Source organism: Littorina saxatilis, linkage group LG6 (genome assembly GCF_037325665.1).
Source record: "Littorina saxatilis isolate snail1 linkage group LG6, US_GU_Lsax_2.0, whole genome shotgun sequence".
In the NCBI taxonomy this organism is placed as follows: Eukaryota; Metazoa; Mollusca; class Gastropoda; order Littorinimorpha; family Littorinidae; genus Littorina; species Littorina saxatilis.
Window position 1 is genome coordinate 13,691,639 of NC_090250.1, and position 20,869 is coordinate 13,712,507.

Consider the following 20,869-nt stretch of genomic DNA (forward strand, 5'->3'; position numbering starts at 1 on the left):
CAGGGAGATAGCTCAGTCGGTAGTGGCGCTGGCTTGAAACATGTTGCTATCGGTGTGGGTTCGGCGAGGAATTTATTTCCCTGGGTCAACTTTGTGCAGACTGTTCTCGTTGCCCGAACACCCCCATATGCGCAATAAAAAGATCCCAAGTTCACAGCTTGGTTCAGGGCTTGAGAACACGCATGCTTAGTTCTTAACAATTTTTTTTTAAAGCCACTTTTAACAGAGAGCACCCATGCTGTTCATTGTTGGACTGTGAACAAGTGGATGGATGATTTTATCCAATGTAAAAGCCTGACCAGATCTGAAACGGCGGAGTGGGCCTTTAACTTGGAATCAGGGGTCACAATGAGAATCAGTTACAGTTTGATTACAGTGCTAGTCTGTCTCAGCAATAGGTCTATGGTCTCAGTGTGTCTATGTGCGTGTCACTGTCTGCTGTTCTACCTTCCTGCCTGACCCGGCGTTGCCTTTCTATTAATGAATGATGATCGACCGGTGCTCACTGGGTGCACAAGGAAGGTCAGCCCACACAGACTGAACACGTGCAGCGTCTGGCGGCGTGAATCGTTCAGTACGTGTTCACACCGGTGACACTGTGACGGTTCCCCTACGCTTTGTGTTCGGTGCCCTGACCCTTTGTGTTCGGTTCCCACTCGGTTCCCACACGCCAAAATTCGCGGACAAAACATCCATTTATGGTAGTATTACGCAATGTTGCTCTCTGAGAATGGTCTTGTTAGATCTGTGAGTGTTTACACTACATGCCTAGGTGCTGTTGGATTGAAGGTTTTTGATATTTTAGCCGTTATTAGGTAGAATGCCTTCCACTTTACTGCAAAACTGCATAATTCGTAGCATCGGCAAGAAATATCCTACCAAAAAATGCCTGCTTGGAACTGTCGTTGGTCCAGCAAAAAGTTCAACATGTCTGTAGCAGACAGCCCAAGTTTCAAGATTGTAGGGCCATCCAAACAGCCGTAATAATAAAAACAACAAAAGTAGTCAGTGAAATTGGCTGTGTTCGGTCCCCCCACACTTTTGTGACGTAGGCGTGACGGTTCCCATAATTCATTGTGTCGGTCCCCACTTTCTGTGTCGGACCCCACTTTCGACCTAATTTCTCTGTGACGGACCCCACAACCAGCCTATTTTGTGTCGGTCCCCACACCTTCTTGGATTTATGACTTGCCGGTTACTTGTATCATTGTATTCATTGAATCTAATTGTCTCGGAGTTATTTTTCAGCAAAAACCGGCAAGGCAGCACCTTTTGTGATACCAAGTAAGTCAGATGGCATCAGTATGTGTGTGTGTGTGTGTGTGTGTGTGTGTGTGTGTGTTTGTGTGTGTGTGTGTGTGTGTATGTGTGAGAGAGAGAGAGAGACAGAGAGAGAGAGTGAGAGAGAGAGAGAGAGAGAGAGAGATTGACACCTTTCCAGATCACTCCGGTTATGCGACACTACCGCGAGCGTCACTACCGCGTGTCACACTACGGCGAGTACGACACTACCGCGTGTAACACTACCGCGTGTCACACTACCGCGAGTACGACACTACCGCGTGTAACACTACCGCGTGTCACACTACCGCGAGTACGACACTACCGCGAGTATAACACTGCCGCGTGTCACACTACCGCGCGTACCACAACCGCGAGTACCATAACCGTAGAGAGAACGCATGCAAACTTACTTCTTGTGAGTTTGTGTTCTAACGGCTTTGATTGGAAGCAACCCATTCTATATGTATTCTGATAGTGTGTTCTGATCGTTTTGAGTTCTTGGTTAGCATGACAAACATTGAATTAGTGTTCAGAGAACAGACCAGGCCTTTTTGTTTTATATTTCAAGGAAACATTTCAACCTTTGCCTTCAGCCATGGAAGTCATAAAATGACACGCGGTAATGTTATACTCGCGGTAGTGTGACACGCGGTAGTGTTATACTCGCGGTAGTGTCGTACTCGCGGTAGTGTCGTACTCGCGGTAAGTTCTGTTTCCGTACCCGCGACAGCGGCAGCGACAAAAGAAAACGCGCGCAAACGCGTGACGTGTTTCCGTACTTGCGTTTTAAACATGCGGTAAAATCTGTAAACTCCCGCGTTGCCGCGCGACAACGCGAAAAAATCGCTCCAGGACCCTTTCAAAAAAATCGCGTCGCTTGCCGCTTGTCGCGCTGCTAACGCGTCGCGCGTGTGGAAACACTCCTGGTCATTTTCTATGTGCTTGATTTTCGTCGCACCGCTGGAAAAACGCTATCGCGGGTACGGAAACACAACTTTAGTGTGAGACGCGGTAGTGGTACTCGCGGTAGTGACGCTCGCGGTAGTGACCAGCACCCGATCACTCCACATAAACGCTGGTTCTGGTTGCATTGTGCCGCTGACATACAGCTAATAGGATTTTTACACCCCCGGTATAGGGGTGTGTATAGGTTTCACTCGATGTGTTTGTGTTCGCAAGTAGATCTCAAGAATGAACGGACCGATCGTCACCAAACTTGGTGAACAGGTTCTATACATTCCTGAGACGGTCCTTACAAAAATTGGGACCAGTCAAACACACGGTTAGGGAGTTATTGGTGGATTAAAATTATACAAGGCCTGGTATAGACGGACACCCCCGTTGGTCAAAGGGAAATAACCATTCTCACTGCCACCAACTGAGAAGGTTATTTCCCTTTGACGGGGGTGTAGTTCCTATCGGAGGAATTTCTTGTTTTATTGCTGATGATGCTGAACATGTATTTTACTAGTTTACCAATATGTATCTTTGACCCTGATAGCCTACGAAAACGGAGCAATCATGGCCCAACATTGGCCCAATGCTGAATTTATTGGCGCGGTGTTGAGCCTTAGTCGGGCCGTTGTCGTAGGCTGTCAGGGTTTATGTAGCCTTGTTCCATTGTATTCTGACTGTCATAAAGTAATTAATTTTAAGAGAAAGCAGTCATGAACACAAGGAGCTGGGAAAAGTTGCCTCTTACAACAAGCGTGCATAAAGACACATACTTGACACAGGCAAGTACTCTTTTTTTTTTTCAATCACCACTAGAAGTCCCTGGGCAGCATTTTGCTCTGAAAACTGAATCTCACATACGACAGGTGGATCTTTTATTTTAAAAATGTGCCAAATTGCATATCTCCAAGGCCTTAAGACTAAGAGTAGATATTGGGAAGGCCAGTTCAAGAAGGTGTGGGTGGATCAACACATAATTTGCTGGTATACTGGGAACCGCCCCAGAGATAAATAATGTTATATATTATTTGTGGCATAAACTAATAAAGTTAGTCTCTCTCTCTCTCTCTCTCTCTCTCTCTCTCTCTCTCTCTCTCTCTCTCTCTCTCTCTCTCTCTCTCTCTCTCTCTCTCACACACACATACACACACATACTGATGTCATCTGACTTACTTGGTATCACAAAAGGTGCTGCCTTGCCGGTTTTTGCTGAAAAATAACTCCGAGACAATTAGATTCAATGAATACAATGATACAAGTAACCGGCAAGTCATAAATCCAAGAAGGTGTGGGGACCGACACAAAATAGGCTGGTTGTGGGGTCCGTCACAGAGAGATTAGGTCGAAAGTGGGGTCCGACACAGAAAGTGGGGACCGACACAATGAATTATGGGAACCGTCACGCCTACGTCACAAAAGTGTGTGGGGACCGAACACAGCCAATTTCACTGACTACTTTTGTTGTTTTTATTATTACGGCTGTTTGGATGGCCCTACAATCTTGAAACTTGGGCTGTCTGCTACAGACATGTTGAACTTTTTGCTGGACCAACGACAGTTCCAAGCAGGCATTTTTTGGTAGGATATTTCTTGCCGATGCTACGAATTATGCAGTTTTGCAGTAAAGTGGAAGGCATTCTACATAATAACGGCTAAAATATCAAAAACCTTCAATCCAACAGCACCTAGGCATGTAGTGTAAACACTCACAGATCTAACAAGACCGCATTCTCAGAGAGCAACATTGCGTAATACTACCATAAATGGATGTTTTGTCCGCGAATTTTGGCGTGTGGGAACCGAGTGGGAACCGAACACAAAGGGTCAGGGCACCGAACACAAAGCGTAGGGGAACCGTCACAGTGTCACCGGTGTGGTGTTGCGTAAAATCGTACGTATCACTATAACGCCTCGATCAGGGCCGGACTAGGGGAGGGGTTTCAGGGGTTCCGCAACCCCCCCCCTCCCCCCCCGGCTTAAGCATGTACGTCCCAAACGCTTTTTTTTGTGGGGGGGGGGTGGGGGGATCTGGATCAATTCTTCATTGCCTATACAGCTTGCTGTCGAATTTACCTTTTTCGTTCAAGGCGGAGAGGCTTCCTTTCCCTCCAGAAACATCAAAATACGTTCAGCTTCAAATATTCGCCCCCTTGCAACCCCCACCAAGGGGCCGGCTTCGCCCCCTGGACCTCCACCAAGGGGCTGTACCGTGTAACTGGGGTGTACCACGGTACTGGCCGTGTGTTCAAGATGAAAGCCGAGTCTGCAATTTGGTGGATGTTTGTGCTAGTTGGTGCTTCTACTTGTCAAAGATCTTATTGTGAGTCCGTCAGGTTAGCTACCTTATATGGCCAAATTTGTTTCAAGGATGTTAGATGTCTCATACAGAGAGAGATATGGATTAGTTTGTTTGCTCAACGCCAAGCTGACCACGAAGGGCCATATCAGGGCGGTGCTGCTTTGACATATAACGTGCACCACACACAAGACAGAAGTCGCAGCACAGGCTTCATGTCTCACCCAGTCACATTATTTTGACACCGGACCACAGGCGGAAGGTATCGTCCACTGGACTACTACTATCACAGAAAGACTACTTTCTGTGATAGTAGTAGTCCAGTGGACGATACCTTCCGCCTGTGACCGGACCAACCAGTCCTAGCACTAACCCCATACTGCCAGACGCAAGGCGGAGCAGCCACTAGATTGCCAATTTTAAAGTCTTAGGTATGACTGTGACCCGGCCGGGGTTCGAACCCACAACCTCCCGATTCACGGCCGGACGCCTTACCACTAGGCCAACCGTGCCAGTTTCGAGAGATATGGATTTTTAAAATTTTTTTTTAGAGATTAGAGAGTGAGAAAAAAGAGAGAGAGAGAAAGAGAGATTGTATCAAACTGAGAGACAGATTGTGAAATAGCCGATGTTAACACATGTACTATGAGCTTGCGCGCGGTATTCACTCTTGTCTGTTCGCCTGTATGTCTGTGTGTGTGTCTGTCTGTCAATGCTTCCTGACCTGTAGTCTCAATGTTTGAGTGTGAGAATATCTCAAGACTGTCTTTTTCACACATCCCTCATTCAGACTCAAATAAAACAGACTGTATAACAAAGGTAATTTATTATAACATGAATATGAGTAAACTCATCTTTGTACATGCATGTATTTAACAAGTCGCGTAAGGCGAAAATACAACATTTAGTCAAGCTCAGTCGAACTCACAGAATTAAAATGAAAGAATTGCATTTTTTCCGCAAGACCGTACACTCGCAGCATCGTCTGTCCACCGCTCGTGGCAAAGGCAGTGAAATTAACAATCCAGAAAAGCGCGGTAGCGGTTGCGCTGAGGAGGATAGCACGCTTTTCTATATCTCTATTCTTTTTAACTCTGTGAACGGGTCAACAAGGATATATCTAAGGACTTGCAAACCAAATGGTTTTGAGAAATCAAAAAAAATAAACACTGGTTATTTTTGCTTACAACTCAATATCCCTGTTCCCAGTTTCAATAAATCCAGTACCTTCCAAGTTGAACTTTCCAAAAACTTGGGTTCTAAGAAAGGAAGAAAGATAGAATGGATTGGTTTTGTTTACGTTACTCAGCATCGTTTGCTTTAGTTCGTAACATTGTCAAAAAGTCTTTTTTTTTTTAAATCACAAAAGTGCCCCTTTTTTCTGATGCACTGTCACATATTACAAAATTGTATTCATTTATTTATTCTTGCTGCTTTGATGGCTGTTATTTGTTTTTTGTTTTTTTCCGACAAATTTATTTTATACTCTGTTCAATCAACTTCCTTTGCTTTAAACTTTCTTCTCGTCTTGTTGGTCTGAAACTAATAACAGATCATGCAAAACAGTAACACAACAAAACCTGAACAAGAAAACAGACAGCGATAACAAACACAATAGAATCTGTAACTATTGACAATACAGGTTTAGCATCACTCACACTTTACAAGGTATGCACATTACAAATCATATCATTGCACACACTTTACACAACAAGATGACAGACATGGTTGACAGTGATCAATACCAACGATTCAGCATAAGTTTATCAAGAAGTGACTTTTTATGCACTTTGCATTTTTTTTGTTCCTGATACATTGTGTACATCCAAATGCCAATTCACGGCTTGACTTCACACACACACACACACACACACACATGCATGCATGCACACACACACACACACATATGTATGCTCACACACACATACGTATACACACACTCGCACACACATACACACGTATGCCCACACACACACACACACACAATGAAAGATTTCTGCCTCCAATAACAGAATACAGAACTACCTAAATAAAATAAATATTAGAGATTTTGCACAAAAACGAAACTACAAAAAGTTATGTATAAATTTTATTTTATATTCTTGAACATGATGGCAAGAAGACGGAGGACCTAGCTAGGACCTGGGGAGAATGTGATGGGGGGCAGGAGGGGAAAAAACACCCTGAAACATACAGTGGAGTCCCCTTTCAAGACTTACAAACAGCTGAGAAAATACAGAATATCAGAGAGAACAAGGTCTGAAATTTGAGGAAGTCTTACAATGTTCGTATTCACCAAAAACGTCCAGTATTTTACTGGTTTTCATCTGATAATACTGGATAATACCTTGAGTCGCCTTGTGGTGAGATATGTGCGCGTTATAAATTCTCGTATTATTATTATCATAATATTACTGGTCAGTCCTTCCAGTTTTGATTGCTATTGGTGGAAAGTATATTTTTTGTCCCATATCAAATAAAGCCATTGCTATCTTATAACACGTTGTTTTACTTGTTGATAGTACGACAAAATGACAATTAGTTTTTCCTTGGTCACATTATTCTTACTTTTTGTGTAATTCCAGTTCATCAGTGAGGCAAATGATTAGTCTTCAAAGGGGGGTGCCACAGTATATACCCGGCCAGATGAACAAGGCTAATTGAGAGGTTGACACAGAACAGAATGTCCACACGTTTTGCATAAAATCGTCTTTCAAAACAACATTCTATCCATAAATGTTGGGACCTTAAGGCTCAGGTACATTGTATTACCCTTTTTCATCAGTCACAGCAATCAGCTCACTGAAAAACCACTCGTCAAGGCAATAACATCGCTTTCTGATAGTAGGTAACGCTAATATTATTGTAAAGGTAACGCTTATTATTGTATCAGTACAGACCCAATATGAGCCCCAATATCGATGCATAAACAGTAACTGATATTAAAAGTGTACATTTTTACCTGAAACATGATTATTACTTCTTCAGCTGTGAATGTTACAATCAGCCATCATACGTCTCGTATTTGAACCCAATAGCATGAATTATGCTGTTACATTGTACTTGTTGCAAAGTTACATATTACAATTAAAAGTAAAATAAGTGATTATTTATTGTGCACATACTCAGGTTCATTATTACAAATATATAGCAATTAAGCTGATGGGTATGAGCTATTCACTGCCACACACACATCACACACAAATGCACACCTATTATTATACTTACCTACATGAACAGTACGTAGCATTTTAGAGCACACACTCCTCCGAAAGCGGCGTATGGCTGCCTAAATGGCGGGGTAAAAACGGTCATACACGTAAAAGCCGTGGGAGTTTCAGCCCATGAACGAACAAACAAACAAGAGCACACACAAAAATGCATTCAAAGAGATCTGAAATACCAGGAACACACACGAACCTGATCTCCACGAAACAGCTCATAACACATTTCTACCACAGGTTACAAAGGCTTACAATAAACAATACAGACACTATAGTACTTCCAACAAATCACATATTACTTAGACATTGTACAGGGTCACAGCAATATTTTAGCCAGGATATTAGATTTAGCCAGATGTTACCAGGAGTTTAGAAATATTTGAGACATTTACAAAAGGGTAACATGGTTTCTCAACCCGCACACAGTTATACAGTGGAAGCCGCTTAATAAAACCGCGGTTAATAGAGCCAGCCGCTTATAAAAGCCGATTTCAGACGGTCCGGATTTATCACTCTATCTTATGTATTAGAAAAAGCCGGTTAATAAACCCAACCCGCCGCTTATTAAAGCCAGTTTTCTCAGAAAAATCACGAAAGCGCCGAAAAAGATTCTCCAATAAAAAAACGACAGCGGTTTGGTAAAGAAAAAGAAGTTGAGGAGGGTCTTCTCAGATGGTTTCAGCAAATGATCAAAGTACACGAACATGTACATAATTAAAACAAAAGTTAAACATCCTTCGTGAAGTTTTGTTTAGATTCAAACAAGTGTAAATGACGAAAGAAAGTGACTGAGTGACGTAAACAAAAGAGAAGGTTTTTTTTCTTTCGAAAATGACGTATTCCTGGACTGCTGGTTAATAAATCAGCCGCTTATTAAAGCCATTTTTCGTCGGTCCAGAAGTGGCTTTATTAAGCGGCGACCACTGTATAAGCTCAATAAACAGAGATCTATACATTTTTAGCAGGATGAATGTAACACACACGTGTAGGCCTTCATGAAGTCTTTTTTCACTACTGCACTAACTCTGACTTAAATTACACATCTGAGGAACCCTTCATTTTTCTCTTCTCATGCAGTTCTTAGTTGTCTCAATACCACCGTTAACTTTATTTACGGTTACATTTAAAAAATGCTTAAATATGTTGCTAAAACTCAGAATTGTTTTGTTCAACAACAACAAAAGAAAAGAAAAAGATATTAAACGATTGAGCTGAGTTCATTTCCTGTTCAATATCTCATAACCACTGCAATGACTCGTAGGTTCACAAACCAATGAATGTTTTGACTTGTCTATGAATGAAACTTCCAATAAATAATGTTTTTTGACACAAAGACGCAGGTAATGCCCATTGTTTTAAAGAATCAAAAAACAAGAAAGGTAGTTTGTTAGAACGTTTGTTATTGACAAAACAATACATTCACAAATATATCGACCCAACGGTCTTTTAAGTGCACAGACAAACAATAACGAAAACTTATCTGGCTGATTCTTTCTTCCGCCATTGTTTTAAAGGACATTGTGTAAACCCTAGAGGCTGCTAAGAGACTCTGTTCCTCTGTTCAGTGTCATGCAAAATGCAGGGGACAGTACGTACTGTACAACATTAATTTAAGCCACACAGGAATAACACGAATCAAAACTGACTTCTTACAATGTTTATTCAGTCATGGAAGATCACAGAGAGCTATTTCAATGTATTCTGAGGATGTTCAAACAGGTCCTAGACTGCTTTTTTGTCCCTACTTCTATTCAAATTTTCTTGCATGAGAGTGGTCCTTGTGATCATGTCACTTTGATTTGTCTTTCACAGAGGTGTTCACAGAAAGATGTCTTCACCCTGTGTAAACCAGTCTCAGATCTTTCATATCTGCTGTGAGCACCCTTCTCCTTCAACTTATAGAGGGAATGTTACTAAGATTTTTTTCAGAAAACTTTGCTGAAATGACGATAAAAGTTTCTGCAATTTGTTCAAAGTTGAAGGCAGTCCTTAGCGTCACATTCCCCTCACCGTGACAAAAAGTCTGCAGCTCTGCTGAAAGTGGCAGAGTTTTGGGCGGTTTAAAATATGTTTTAGAGTTTTGCAAACTGCTCACAACAAACATTATATACATCCCTGATGTCAGCTGTAAAGAATGAAGACGTTCAACACTATTTCCGCTTTGTATATGTCACAGGACAAACGAGTATTCAGGACAATCCAGAATTGTCCTAGGACAAACGCGGATCCTTGTTTTTCCTAGGAGAAACAAGGATCCCAGTTATTCATGGAAAATATCAAGTACAAATGCAGATCCTTGTTCTTCCTAGGAGAAATGAGGATCCTCATTCTTCCTAGCGGCCAGTAGAAACCAAGAATTAGTACAAATCCGGATTGTCCTATTTACATATTGCTTACAGTGGGAAACTTCGGGAAGTGAGTTGTATTTGAATACCTGCTGTGCAATGCATGGAACAGGACTTTTCTTCGGGAAGTGAGTTGTATTTGAATACCTGCTGTGCAATGCATGGAACAGGACTTTTCTTCAGGAAGTGAGTTGTATTCGAATACCTGCTGATATTGAAATTGACATTGAGCTGTAAGGATCACAACTTTTTTGCTGGTCGATGATAAATTATTGTGATCTGACTTTAGTGCAGATGTTGATGCAGTTATATATGTATAAAAGTAAAGGCAAATACAATATTTGATCATCTCACATATTTTTTTCTGATCACTGCATTAAAATGCTATACACCTAAATTGGCTTTGAGAATCTCCCCTGGAAATGTGATCAGAAAAGAGCAATCAAGATCATGGCAGGGCCAGTGGTCTCCCATATTATTGCAATGGCAGTAAACAAAATAAAGGCAGAAGTCAGTATAGGCACTAAGACACAATCTACATGCGATCTTGTATGAGGAGAACGCATTATTCACAAAAATACACATTTCTTTCTCTCATTGGTCACCTGTGACCCGCGATTTCAGAATGTGATCAAGTTTTGACAAATTTCTCAACGGAAAATAATTTTCAAACAAGCATCAACACACAAGCACCTCTCTTCCCAAAAATAACATCCTTTCATAGCAACCACCATGTAACAAGAAGATACCATTGTCCAGCTACGGAATTGACTGAATAAAATATAAAAACACTGTGTTTTCTCAACATATTGAAAGTTTCTACTATCAGGGTTTAGCGTGATGCCGAAGCCACTGCACAAGCAAGCATCAACACACAAGCACCTCTCTTCCCAATACAACACAAGAGTGTTGACATGAAGCTCAACTGGGCTTACAGATCCCTGAAATGCATTCGTGGGCTTTTCTCTGGTGTGCATCACACCAAGCAAAGTTGACTAGAGTAGAATGATATAAAACAGGCTACCTTAAAGAGGCCTTCACTCCCGTTTCATTCATGATATTCTTTTCTTCTTTTTCTGCGTTCATGGGTTCAATTAACTCCCGCGAGCACCTTTGTTTTTGCACAAGTGAGATTTTACGTGAATGACTTTTTTCCCACAACATTTAGGCAGCTATACTCCATTTTCGGGGGACGCATGATGGGCCAGGCTTTTACATGAGACAAGACCATCACTAAACTTGGCCGCAGACATTTACCAAACATCAACAGCCAGACCTGTGATGAGTCAAATGTTTTTGATGAATTAATTTCTTGAAAAGGGACAAGTGTCTTTTACTAAATTAATTCATTAAAAAAAAAATTCACTCTGCACAGAGAGCAGCAAAGCTGTTCATACTTAGTATGTGACCAAGTGGAGGGATGGTCTTATCAAATGTAAAATCCTGGCCCGATCTTAGAGGGTGAGCCAAACTCTTAACAACGGAAAGGAGTGTTCCTTTAAATGCCAACAACACAGCACATCACATTTCAATCAGAAACCACAGTTGTCATATTATGTACACATAAATATGAGTCAAACCTGACAATACCCCAATTCCTTGGTCCAGATTAACAATACATTTATGGAGTTTCTAGAATATATTTTTAACATAAACACAGACTTTTAGTTTCATTTGGATGGACATAGAAACTTGGAATGAACAGATATTTGTGTGTGTGTGTGTGTGTGTGTGTGCATGTGTGTGTGTGTGTTTGCGTGTAAAACATTTACTTTAAAAATTCCCCAGAACGTAAAATTTTGATTATTATACAGAGTATTGCAATTTTGCATTCACAAATAACAAATAGTTTACCACAAATATCAATCTTTTTTCACTTTCATCAGGACTCAAGAAAGGACACATATACTTCAAAATATAAATCAGGCTCAGTACAGGTAAACAAAAAGCACACACAAAATTTAACTCAAACAGTCAGGGAAAAAGAAAAAAGATTCACAAATATATTTTTCTCCATTAAAATCTTTATGCTTGAGTGAACTATCAGCATTATGCAGCAAAAGAAAATACTGTTCCATTCACCTCTGTCATTCTCTTAAATTTTCTTGAATAATATGCAATTCAGGTTATATCAGCGTGTAAGAAAACCATTTTACCAAAATGTACACTAACGTATATTGCCAGCTACTGTGAAAAGAGCAAAATGCTAAATATTGTATGCAAGATAAACACTGTATAAAAAATATGTCTATGGTACAGAACTTTCAAATATGCCAGCCCGTTTCCTGTATAACAATCGCAAAAAGAAATCAGTTCAATGCAGGTCAGCAGAGAGTCAGATGCACATGGGCCAAAAACACACACACAAACATGTCTGATAAAGAGTAACGTAATAACAATAAAAAAAATAGGGTGGGTAGGACTTTTTTTGTGCGTGTTGTTTATTTTATAGATAACGCACGCTTTATTTTTATAGTGAAAAAAGTACTAAAGTCTGCAGAGAAAAATATGGTCAATCGGGTTTCCTGAATCCAACATTTTTTGGCGGAGGGGGTGGGAAATGCTAGGATGTGCAAAGGGCAGTAAACAGAGGAAGCACAAAATAAAAAAATAATAGCCCTGATATTACCATTCAAGTAGGACAACATTCCATGCTGCACAAGCAGTGACAAAGTAAAAAGGACATTACACACTTGATACCAATAACATTTTACCAGCAATGGAACTGTATATACTTTCCTGGACGTTAAGGATAACTGATAACATATCATGCATCATCTTTGCTTAAGCTCTAAAAAATATGTCCTTTATTATAAAAATCGTTCAAACATACTATCACTCTGTCCCCAAGTATTCAGAGTGGCATTACAACAGCAAAGGCTTTTAAGAAGCCGGAATTGTTCTCTTGAACCTAAGACATAAACAAACTTTAAGTAATTCAGTGCTAAACAAGCATAATACTCAATGACTTGTTAAGAACGCTTGCTGAGTTACATTCTTCTTATGAGGTGATCCTTTCCTTCTGCTTCTACACACACACACACAATTTTGTTCAAGGGATAACCACTACAGCAAATCCTTTCTGACACAAAATATTACTTTCAATTTTGTTCAAGCAGAGTTTTCTATCAATAACTTGATGAAGGATCTGATAACTTTATTGTTCCCCCTACAAATAAACTGTTTGACCAAATAAATATAGCCAGAGCTTTCTCAACTGAACATTGCAGATTAAATTTTGGTTTCAAATGACTTACATCTCCTGCAGTCAACTGAATAAAAAGTTTAGATACAGCATATGACGCTCAGGGTAATTTTGAGTGAAGCAGTTTATTTGTTTATTCGTTCATGGGCTGAAACTCCGACGGCTTTTACGTGTATGACTGTTTTTACCCCGCCATTTAGGCAGCCATACGCCGCTTTCGGAGGAAGCATGCTGGGTATTTTCGTGTTTCTATAACCCACCGAACTCTGACATGGATTACAGGATCTTTTTCGCGCGCACTTGGTCTTGTGCTTGCGTGTACACATGGGGGTGTTCGGACACCGAGGAGAGTCTGCACACAAAGTTGACTCTGAGAAATAAATCTCTCGCCGAACGTGGGGACGAACTCACGCTGACAGCGGCCAACTGGATACAAATCCAGCGCGCTACCGACTGAGCTACATCCCCGCCCGAGTGAAGCAGTAATTTCAAAAACTGGCGTAAATACCAAATGTGAGTGTGCCTCCCGCTCCTTTTTTTCTGTATGTATGTAGGTGAGTTTTCACCACTTCTTGTCGATTGCCTGTACAAAGGGTTCACCTTATGTTCCTTTCTTTTTTTTTTTGCAGGTCTGCATGTTTTCACTTGAATACAAGAAAAGCAAATGCTTAGACGACTCACCTTTGTCATAAGTACATGTAAAATGAAACAGACATAAATTAGCTGCTTATATTATCTTGTTAAACGATGAAGAAAATCATAATTTCATTATGATAGAGCCAAACTTGATCCCATTGCGACCCTGAATTTGCCTAAGATCAACCAGAAGATGTGGAAAGCTCAAGGAAGATCACCCTCATCATAAGCCACTCCTTGTTGAAAATCCAGGATCCCACTTGAGTTTAAACACATGTATCAAGTTACGGCCTAGTGTGCTGTCGTGACAAGGAGTCGACAACAAGAGTCGAAACATAAAACTATTGGAGCACCGATACCTTGGTCATCAGGTAGTCAGACATCCGAAAGAAAAATCAAAATGAACTTTAGCCCCTAAAAATGTTGTTTTAGAAAATATGCACCTTTGAAATATTTACATTTCTACATCCACCGATGTTCCATCTCTTCAAAGAAGAGTAAAAAAAAAAAAGCAGATCGCCCCGAAAAGGGCCCCGTTCGGAGGAGAAAACGACCTACCCTCCCGAACCAATGACTACATATGGAGACAAGAGTTAAAAATGCCTACAGGCAATAGACTACTTCAGATCATTGGCAGTCGACCGTCCATACAGAAAAACACAGCTCATAACTAAGACTCACTGATTACTAAGGTGAGCAAAAAACCATCCTCTTGCTCTGTAAAGTTTTGTTTTTTTCAACCGTTCCACTGTCTCCATAATTTTTTCACACACTTCCATGTTGCTATTGATGAAAGGACACTAAATTCATGGCATCATTCCTATCTCCATTGCTTGACTTTATAAGTCATGCTCTTGTCTGCTACAAAAACCTCCCACCTTTGTTCAAATTCCACTATAAACAGTCAGCAGAATGCTTGTGATTGTTATCCATGTCTTGCAAGCTGCACAAGAGAGAAATTCAAGTTTTACGCCCTCACGGCAAAGCCATTAGGGGCATGTTCCCGGGTTTTAACCCGACTTTAGATGAGATACACAAGTGTATGCGTGTTTAGGTGGTTGGCAGCTGTACAAATCTAAGCCAAACTTTTTAAATCCACAACCACATTGGCATTTTTTAATATTGTTCATTCCTTCTCCATCTAAACTTGATTGCCAACCCTAAAACCCAAGGCCGCCACGAGAGGAAGAAGGACGACACAGGTTCTTTCCATCCCCTGAAGTGGAGCTGAAGACACGCTTGATGATTTGACAAGTTCGTAGCCATTTACAAAACACGCAGGCAAGCAAGCGCTCAGATACTGTACATACGCTCACACACACACACACATACGCACACTGAGAGCTACAACATGCAGATACTGTACATACGCTTACACACACACACACACAGACACACACTACAACAAGCAGGCAGATCGTCACTGCTTTCTCCTCTTGATGGTCGTTGTGCCGTTGGCTGTGATCGCTGCTGAAGACGCTGCTGCCGACTCTTTGTGGCGCACGTTGTTGTTATTGGGGACAGAGCCGTTGGCCGTGTGCCAGACAGGCGATGCCACAAGCCACTCATTTTGCTTGAAGTCAATGTAGGCCGTCATGTGATAGGCCATGTTGGTGTAGGCGATGATGTACTCACACAAAGAGAAGTAGCTGAATGCTGAAAAGAGAAAAAGGATCTGCATGTGTAACATTGTCGCAACTGAGTCAAGTAATCAGCCACCTGCACTCCTGGCAGTATGACTGAAGTCTTTTCCTTGCCACAGTGGTGACACGGGGGTGGGACATAGATGGTGAGTCTGCAAATAAAGTTGAGCCATGTTTGGCCTGGTCCGGATTTGAACCTGTGACCTGTGGATCACAAGTCCAGTGCTTTACCAACTGAGCTACCAGGCCCCCATCATTATCATTATCATTATCATCATTGTTACTCACCTCCCGGCTCACAGTAGAGGCGATGCTTGATGAAGAAGAAGATGAGGCCCGCTGTTGCTGACATGCTGGCGGCAAACATCACCTTCTTCCAGAAATATGATGTATCCTCCTACAAAACAGCAAAAACTGTGTTATGAAAAAATCATAATGTGCTCACACCAATGGCATCAAAGGTGAAAATGATTACAACAGTAAAGCTGACATCATTCGACCAACACATTTTATTCTAGAGCTTTGTACAGTTACGAATTCCCATACCGGTTTTCTTGTGTCGCACTCACTTTTTGTATTGGTATACCAAAATTTGAGCATGAGTCTCTCTAGGTAGTTAGTTTTCCGTCTAAAGTCTGACACGGATTACAGGATCTTTTTCGTGCATACCGGCTTGGTCTTGTGCTTGCATGTACACATAAAGGGGGATAAGGTGACCCGGGAGATCAAAAGAATCTCCACCAGGTGCATCCGGGATTCAAACCCCGAACCTTCACATTGTCAAGACGTCGGGTGCACAGTTACCAAATTCAATGAACTATCTTAACGCATGAGCTCCCTTACGTCCATGTTCACAGGGAACACAAAATGTACCACCTGCAGACCCCTTACAGTGGAGTCCGGGTACAACGAATCTCAAGGGAGATACATTTTAGTTCGTTATATCAGTAATTCGCTGTAGAGTTTTCAACCCTAAATGGCCTCAAGACAAGTTTTCCCACTCACCTTCAAATGATCGTCCCATCGATCTTTCCTTGGAGAGTACAATCTCTGCATGCTTCATAATATAATCCATAGAGAGGCATAGTTCAAATGTTCACTTTACTGTAATTTTAGAAGTAAAATTTAAAAAGTCGTGTAAAAGCATGTACGGTATTTTCCGGGTCATTAAGGGGGCACTTTTTTTCCAGGAGTGTATCAAAATAGAAATAAAATCAAAGAGACCGCCTGAGTACCAGTCAAACAACTTGTGATAATGCATGTTTCAGCTGAGACATCAAAGAGACCGCCCCATAGATTAAACTGTCACTGACCCCTGTGCAGGAAATGTTTCCACTCTCATATGACAGGGGAACCACCTCATAGCTAAAACTGGGTCATTGACCCCTGGGAAGAAGGTCAGTGTCTTTTAAAAACGCTCGCGCTGGACCCGAGTACTCTTCAGACATTCACACACACACACACACACACACACACACAAACACACTCTCTCTCTCTCTCTCCCTCCCTCTCTCTCTCTTTCTTTCTTTCACACACACAAACACACACACACACACCACACACACACACGAGTACAGACTCATGCACGCGCACACACACACACACATACACACACACACACCGTCACACACACAAACAGTAACACTAACACATGTGCACAAAATGAACACACACACACACACACACACACACACACCGCGCGAGAGAAACTAAAGACTACAGGGAGGCATTGACGTCAAAGACTTTCGACCGTGACGTAATTACGTCACTATTCTTGGTTTACGGTACCATTCCGCGGCTTTGCCACGAGTATGCCATAGTCTTGGTTGGCCGAGACCTTGCACCGTTCGTTGTAGCCTTGTGACTTTTAGAGACAAAACTGCTCTGGGGGGATGAAAACGTGTTTGTTATAAGAGGGATTCGTTATGCAAATGAGTTCAAAAGCTTCGTTGTAGCCCGAAAGTAACAAGTAAGAAATAGAAGGCTGTCTGCCGGGAAATCAATGGCAGTTTGTTAAAAGCGGGATTTCGTTTTACCCAGGTTCGTTATAGCTGGACTCCACTGTAGTTTGAATTGTATCACTGAAACTTTTAACAGCTCTGTTAAGCCTTGGGGCTTAAAAGTCTTCGCATATTTATCAGCTGTTCCGGTGACACCGTTCCTTATGAAGTTTCTTCACCTGATATTTTTTTTTCCTGGGAATGTGCATGTTCATAAAGGAGCTCAGGTTTAAGGTGTTTGCAATACAGAAAATAAGCCCAAAGCTGTGTCTCCTTACATCTTGGGTCCACTGGTCACTACGAGACATCTTGAAACAGATGGTGTTGCACAGCATGTAGCATAGAGATGACACCATGAACACCACGAACATCTTCTCGTGAACAGCTGTAAGCAAGCAGAAAACGAACAGCTTCATTAGTAACTTAGACATTGATAAAGACATGAACAAATGACAATGACATAGAATGAACTCAAATAAACCAATATGAAACATGCTGTGTTTGACTGACTGATCAATTAAATCTGATGAACCCTTAATCATTAGGTTTTAGATATAACAAGCCCACTAATATTACTTGATCAGTATGACCTGTAATGACACATTTCTTTTATACTACCCCAGTATTTTACAACTCATCTAGTCAAACGTAGCCTTACTAGCAACATAATAAACCTGACATTTTTCTTCAAAGTCAACCAAAACTGCTACAAAGTCACAACAACAACAACAAAATGTATACATTTATCAAACTTAAAGACCCTCTGGCAAAATATGCCCTTTGTTTGACTTCAGTGGCAGCAACATACTACAGTAACTAACTTGCGATGTCCTCTGACGAGAGGACACCACTGAAGAGAGGAAACCTCCCATGAAAGGATACCTTCTGTTGTCTGCTTGTCTAAACCAAATGTACCTGGTATGAAAAGCCACCTGCAATTTAAGGACTTCTTCTTCTTCTGCGTTCGTGGGCTGAAACTCCCACGTACACTCGTGTTTTTTGCACAAGTGGAATTTTACGTGTATGACCGTTTTTTACCCCGCCATACGCTGTTTTCGGAGGAAGCATGCTGGGTATTTTCGTGTTTCTATAACCCACAGAACTCTGACATGGATTATTATTATTATTATTATTATGAACATTTGTGCGCCTAATCTAAATATAGCCCTAGGCGCTTACAAAATATAAAATACATAGTGAACATTATACGAAACACAAATCGACAAGGACCAAGACACTCGGACTCATACACTCGCAGACAGGCGCACAGCGAGAACGCGACGCACTCACTCATACCAACTACAGGCACATGCATTACAGGATTACAGGATCTTTTTCGTGCGCACTTGGTCTTGTGCTTGCGTGTACACACGGGGGTGTTCGGACACCGAGGAGAGTCTGCACACAAAGTTGACTCTGAGAAATAAATCTCTCGCCGAACGTGGGGACGAACTCACGCTGACAGCGGCCAACTGGATACAAATCCAGCGCGCTACCGACTGAGCTACATCCCCGCCCGATTTAAGGACACTTTTGGCTGTTTTTTAAACACAGGTACCACTGTACAGTGAGTGAGACTTACGATAGTTCTCCCTGTTAGTGACATACGTCACACCAACAAGCGAGGAATTCTCGATGGTGTTGAGCCAGAAGCTGAGAGAGATGAGCTTTTTGAACAGCCCCCGCTGACTCTCCTTGACAAAGCTCAGGCGCTCCATGTAGTAGTTGTAGTGAATGAAGCCCACCGCAAAGCGTGGCGCAGAGTGGAGTGCAATGCATATACGCCACATGTAGGTCTGTGGCGTGATGCCTGTCACTGCACTTACGGACGGGATAAAGTTCTGAACCTGCGCAAACAAGAATTCATTCAATCAATCATTCAATGTAGGCCAAAGGAGCATTATCAAATGTTATAAACAGACAGCCAAGGCTTCAGTAGGGGCTTTTGGTTGATCTGGTATTTTGTCTAAACAAGTTTTTGGCATTTAAACAAAAGTGTACGTACTCCACTGTATGATCAAATGTAAAGACTAATAGTAATAGTAATTCTCCTTACATAACAGTACCATAGAGCCACTACAGCATGTAATTCCAGTAGAACAAATTTGCGTGTCTCAGCACATTTTTTTTATAAGATGCTGAGAAACAGGTGTCATATAATAAATTTAACTCAGTCAAGTCAAGGCTGTCTTCTTCAACTCGCTAGCATTAGTAGCAATAGCATACATATTACATATATAGTTTTAATATTACCTAGTATAACTTTAAGGCTTGCTTCAACAAAGTATAACTACTACTAGGATGCGATGATGATGTGATGAGACTTGAGAGATTATCCATGCACGTGTTGGTGATGTTCAAGCCCTAAGACTTTTGTTGTCAGCTTGGGATCTTATTCATTGTGTGCGTGTGTACACTTGACTGGAAAATAAAGCTCTTGCAAATCTCATATTGATAGCAATGAACTAGTTTGTAAGCAAAATCTTGAAAATGACGACTGGCTCCCCTCCCTTCAAGACTCTGCTTTAGGGCATACATTTAAAAACATTTTCTGTACGTTTCCCTTTCAAGACTCATTCTCGTTTTAAGACCTGATTTTCTCATGTTTTTGGTGGACTGAAAGGAGTGAGGGGGAGACCCGGAGGGAAGAGAGAGCAGGCCTGGGTGATTTCAGTTTAGAGGTAGATGTGGCTCTTTATGCCTCTCAAATCTTCATCTTTTACCTTTCTTACAAAAGAAAATGTAGCTCGTGGGACAATATTGTACTTACATCACACATCGTTTCATTGACATCATCGAAACGGAAGAAATAGGCAGTGAAGAAGCAGATCACCAGGGCGAAAGCCGGCAAAGAAACCGTTACAACCGCAAATGGCCAGAATGGAATTCGAAGTAAAACCTTTTCGGCGACCACTGGAGCGCCATCTTTCCCCATGGTACGATAATTCAGATGAATAACTGTTGAGGAATGGTTGTTGATATTAAAACACGGGAACAATTTTGGCTGACGATGTTTCAACAGCGGTCTCTCCCAAACAATCCCGTTTCCTTCCCAGAAGTGCTCGTTTGTGATTCATTCCATTTGAGACTGTCTCCGAATACGAAAACAGTCACTGACACATTTCTTTTTTTGAAAAAAGAATAGGGGTATATACACAAGCAAATACACAAGCAAAATGTTCTCCAAAGTTCATTTGCCTCATAAGTATGTGGACCAGCATTTGTGTGCTGACAACAACAAAAAACTAACAGAAACGGCTTTGAATTGTGCCCTTTCAGAAC

At 41.5% G+C, this 20,869-nt stretch overlaps 1 protein-coding gene across 1 annotated transcript; it reads right to left on the reverse strand.

Moving 5' to 3' along the window:
* Positions 1-5,343: 5,343 nt before the first annotated feature.
* Positions 5,344-20,815, reverse strand: LOC138968562 (post-GPI attachment to proteins factor 2-like). Its single transcript, XM_070341137.1, has 5 exons — positions 20,358-20,815; positions 19,170-19,434; positions 17,866-17,972; positions 15,876-15,984; positions 5,344-15,600 (listed from the first exon to the last, which is right to left on the reverse strand). The coding sequence occupies exons 1-5, from the start codon at positions 20,520-20,522 to the stop codon at positions 15,365-15,367; spliced, it is 882 nt and encodes a 293-aa protein (XP_070197238.1). The 5' UTR covers positions 20,523-20,815; the 3' UTR covers positions 5,344-15,364.
* Between the last annotated feature and the right edge of the window lie 54 nt (positions 20,816-20,869).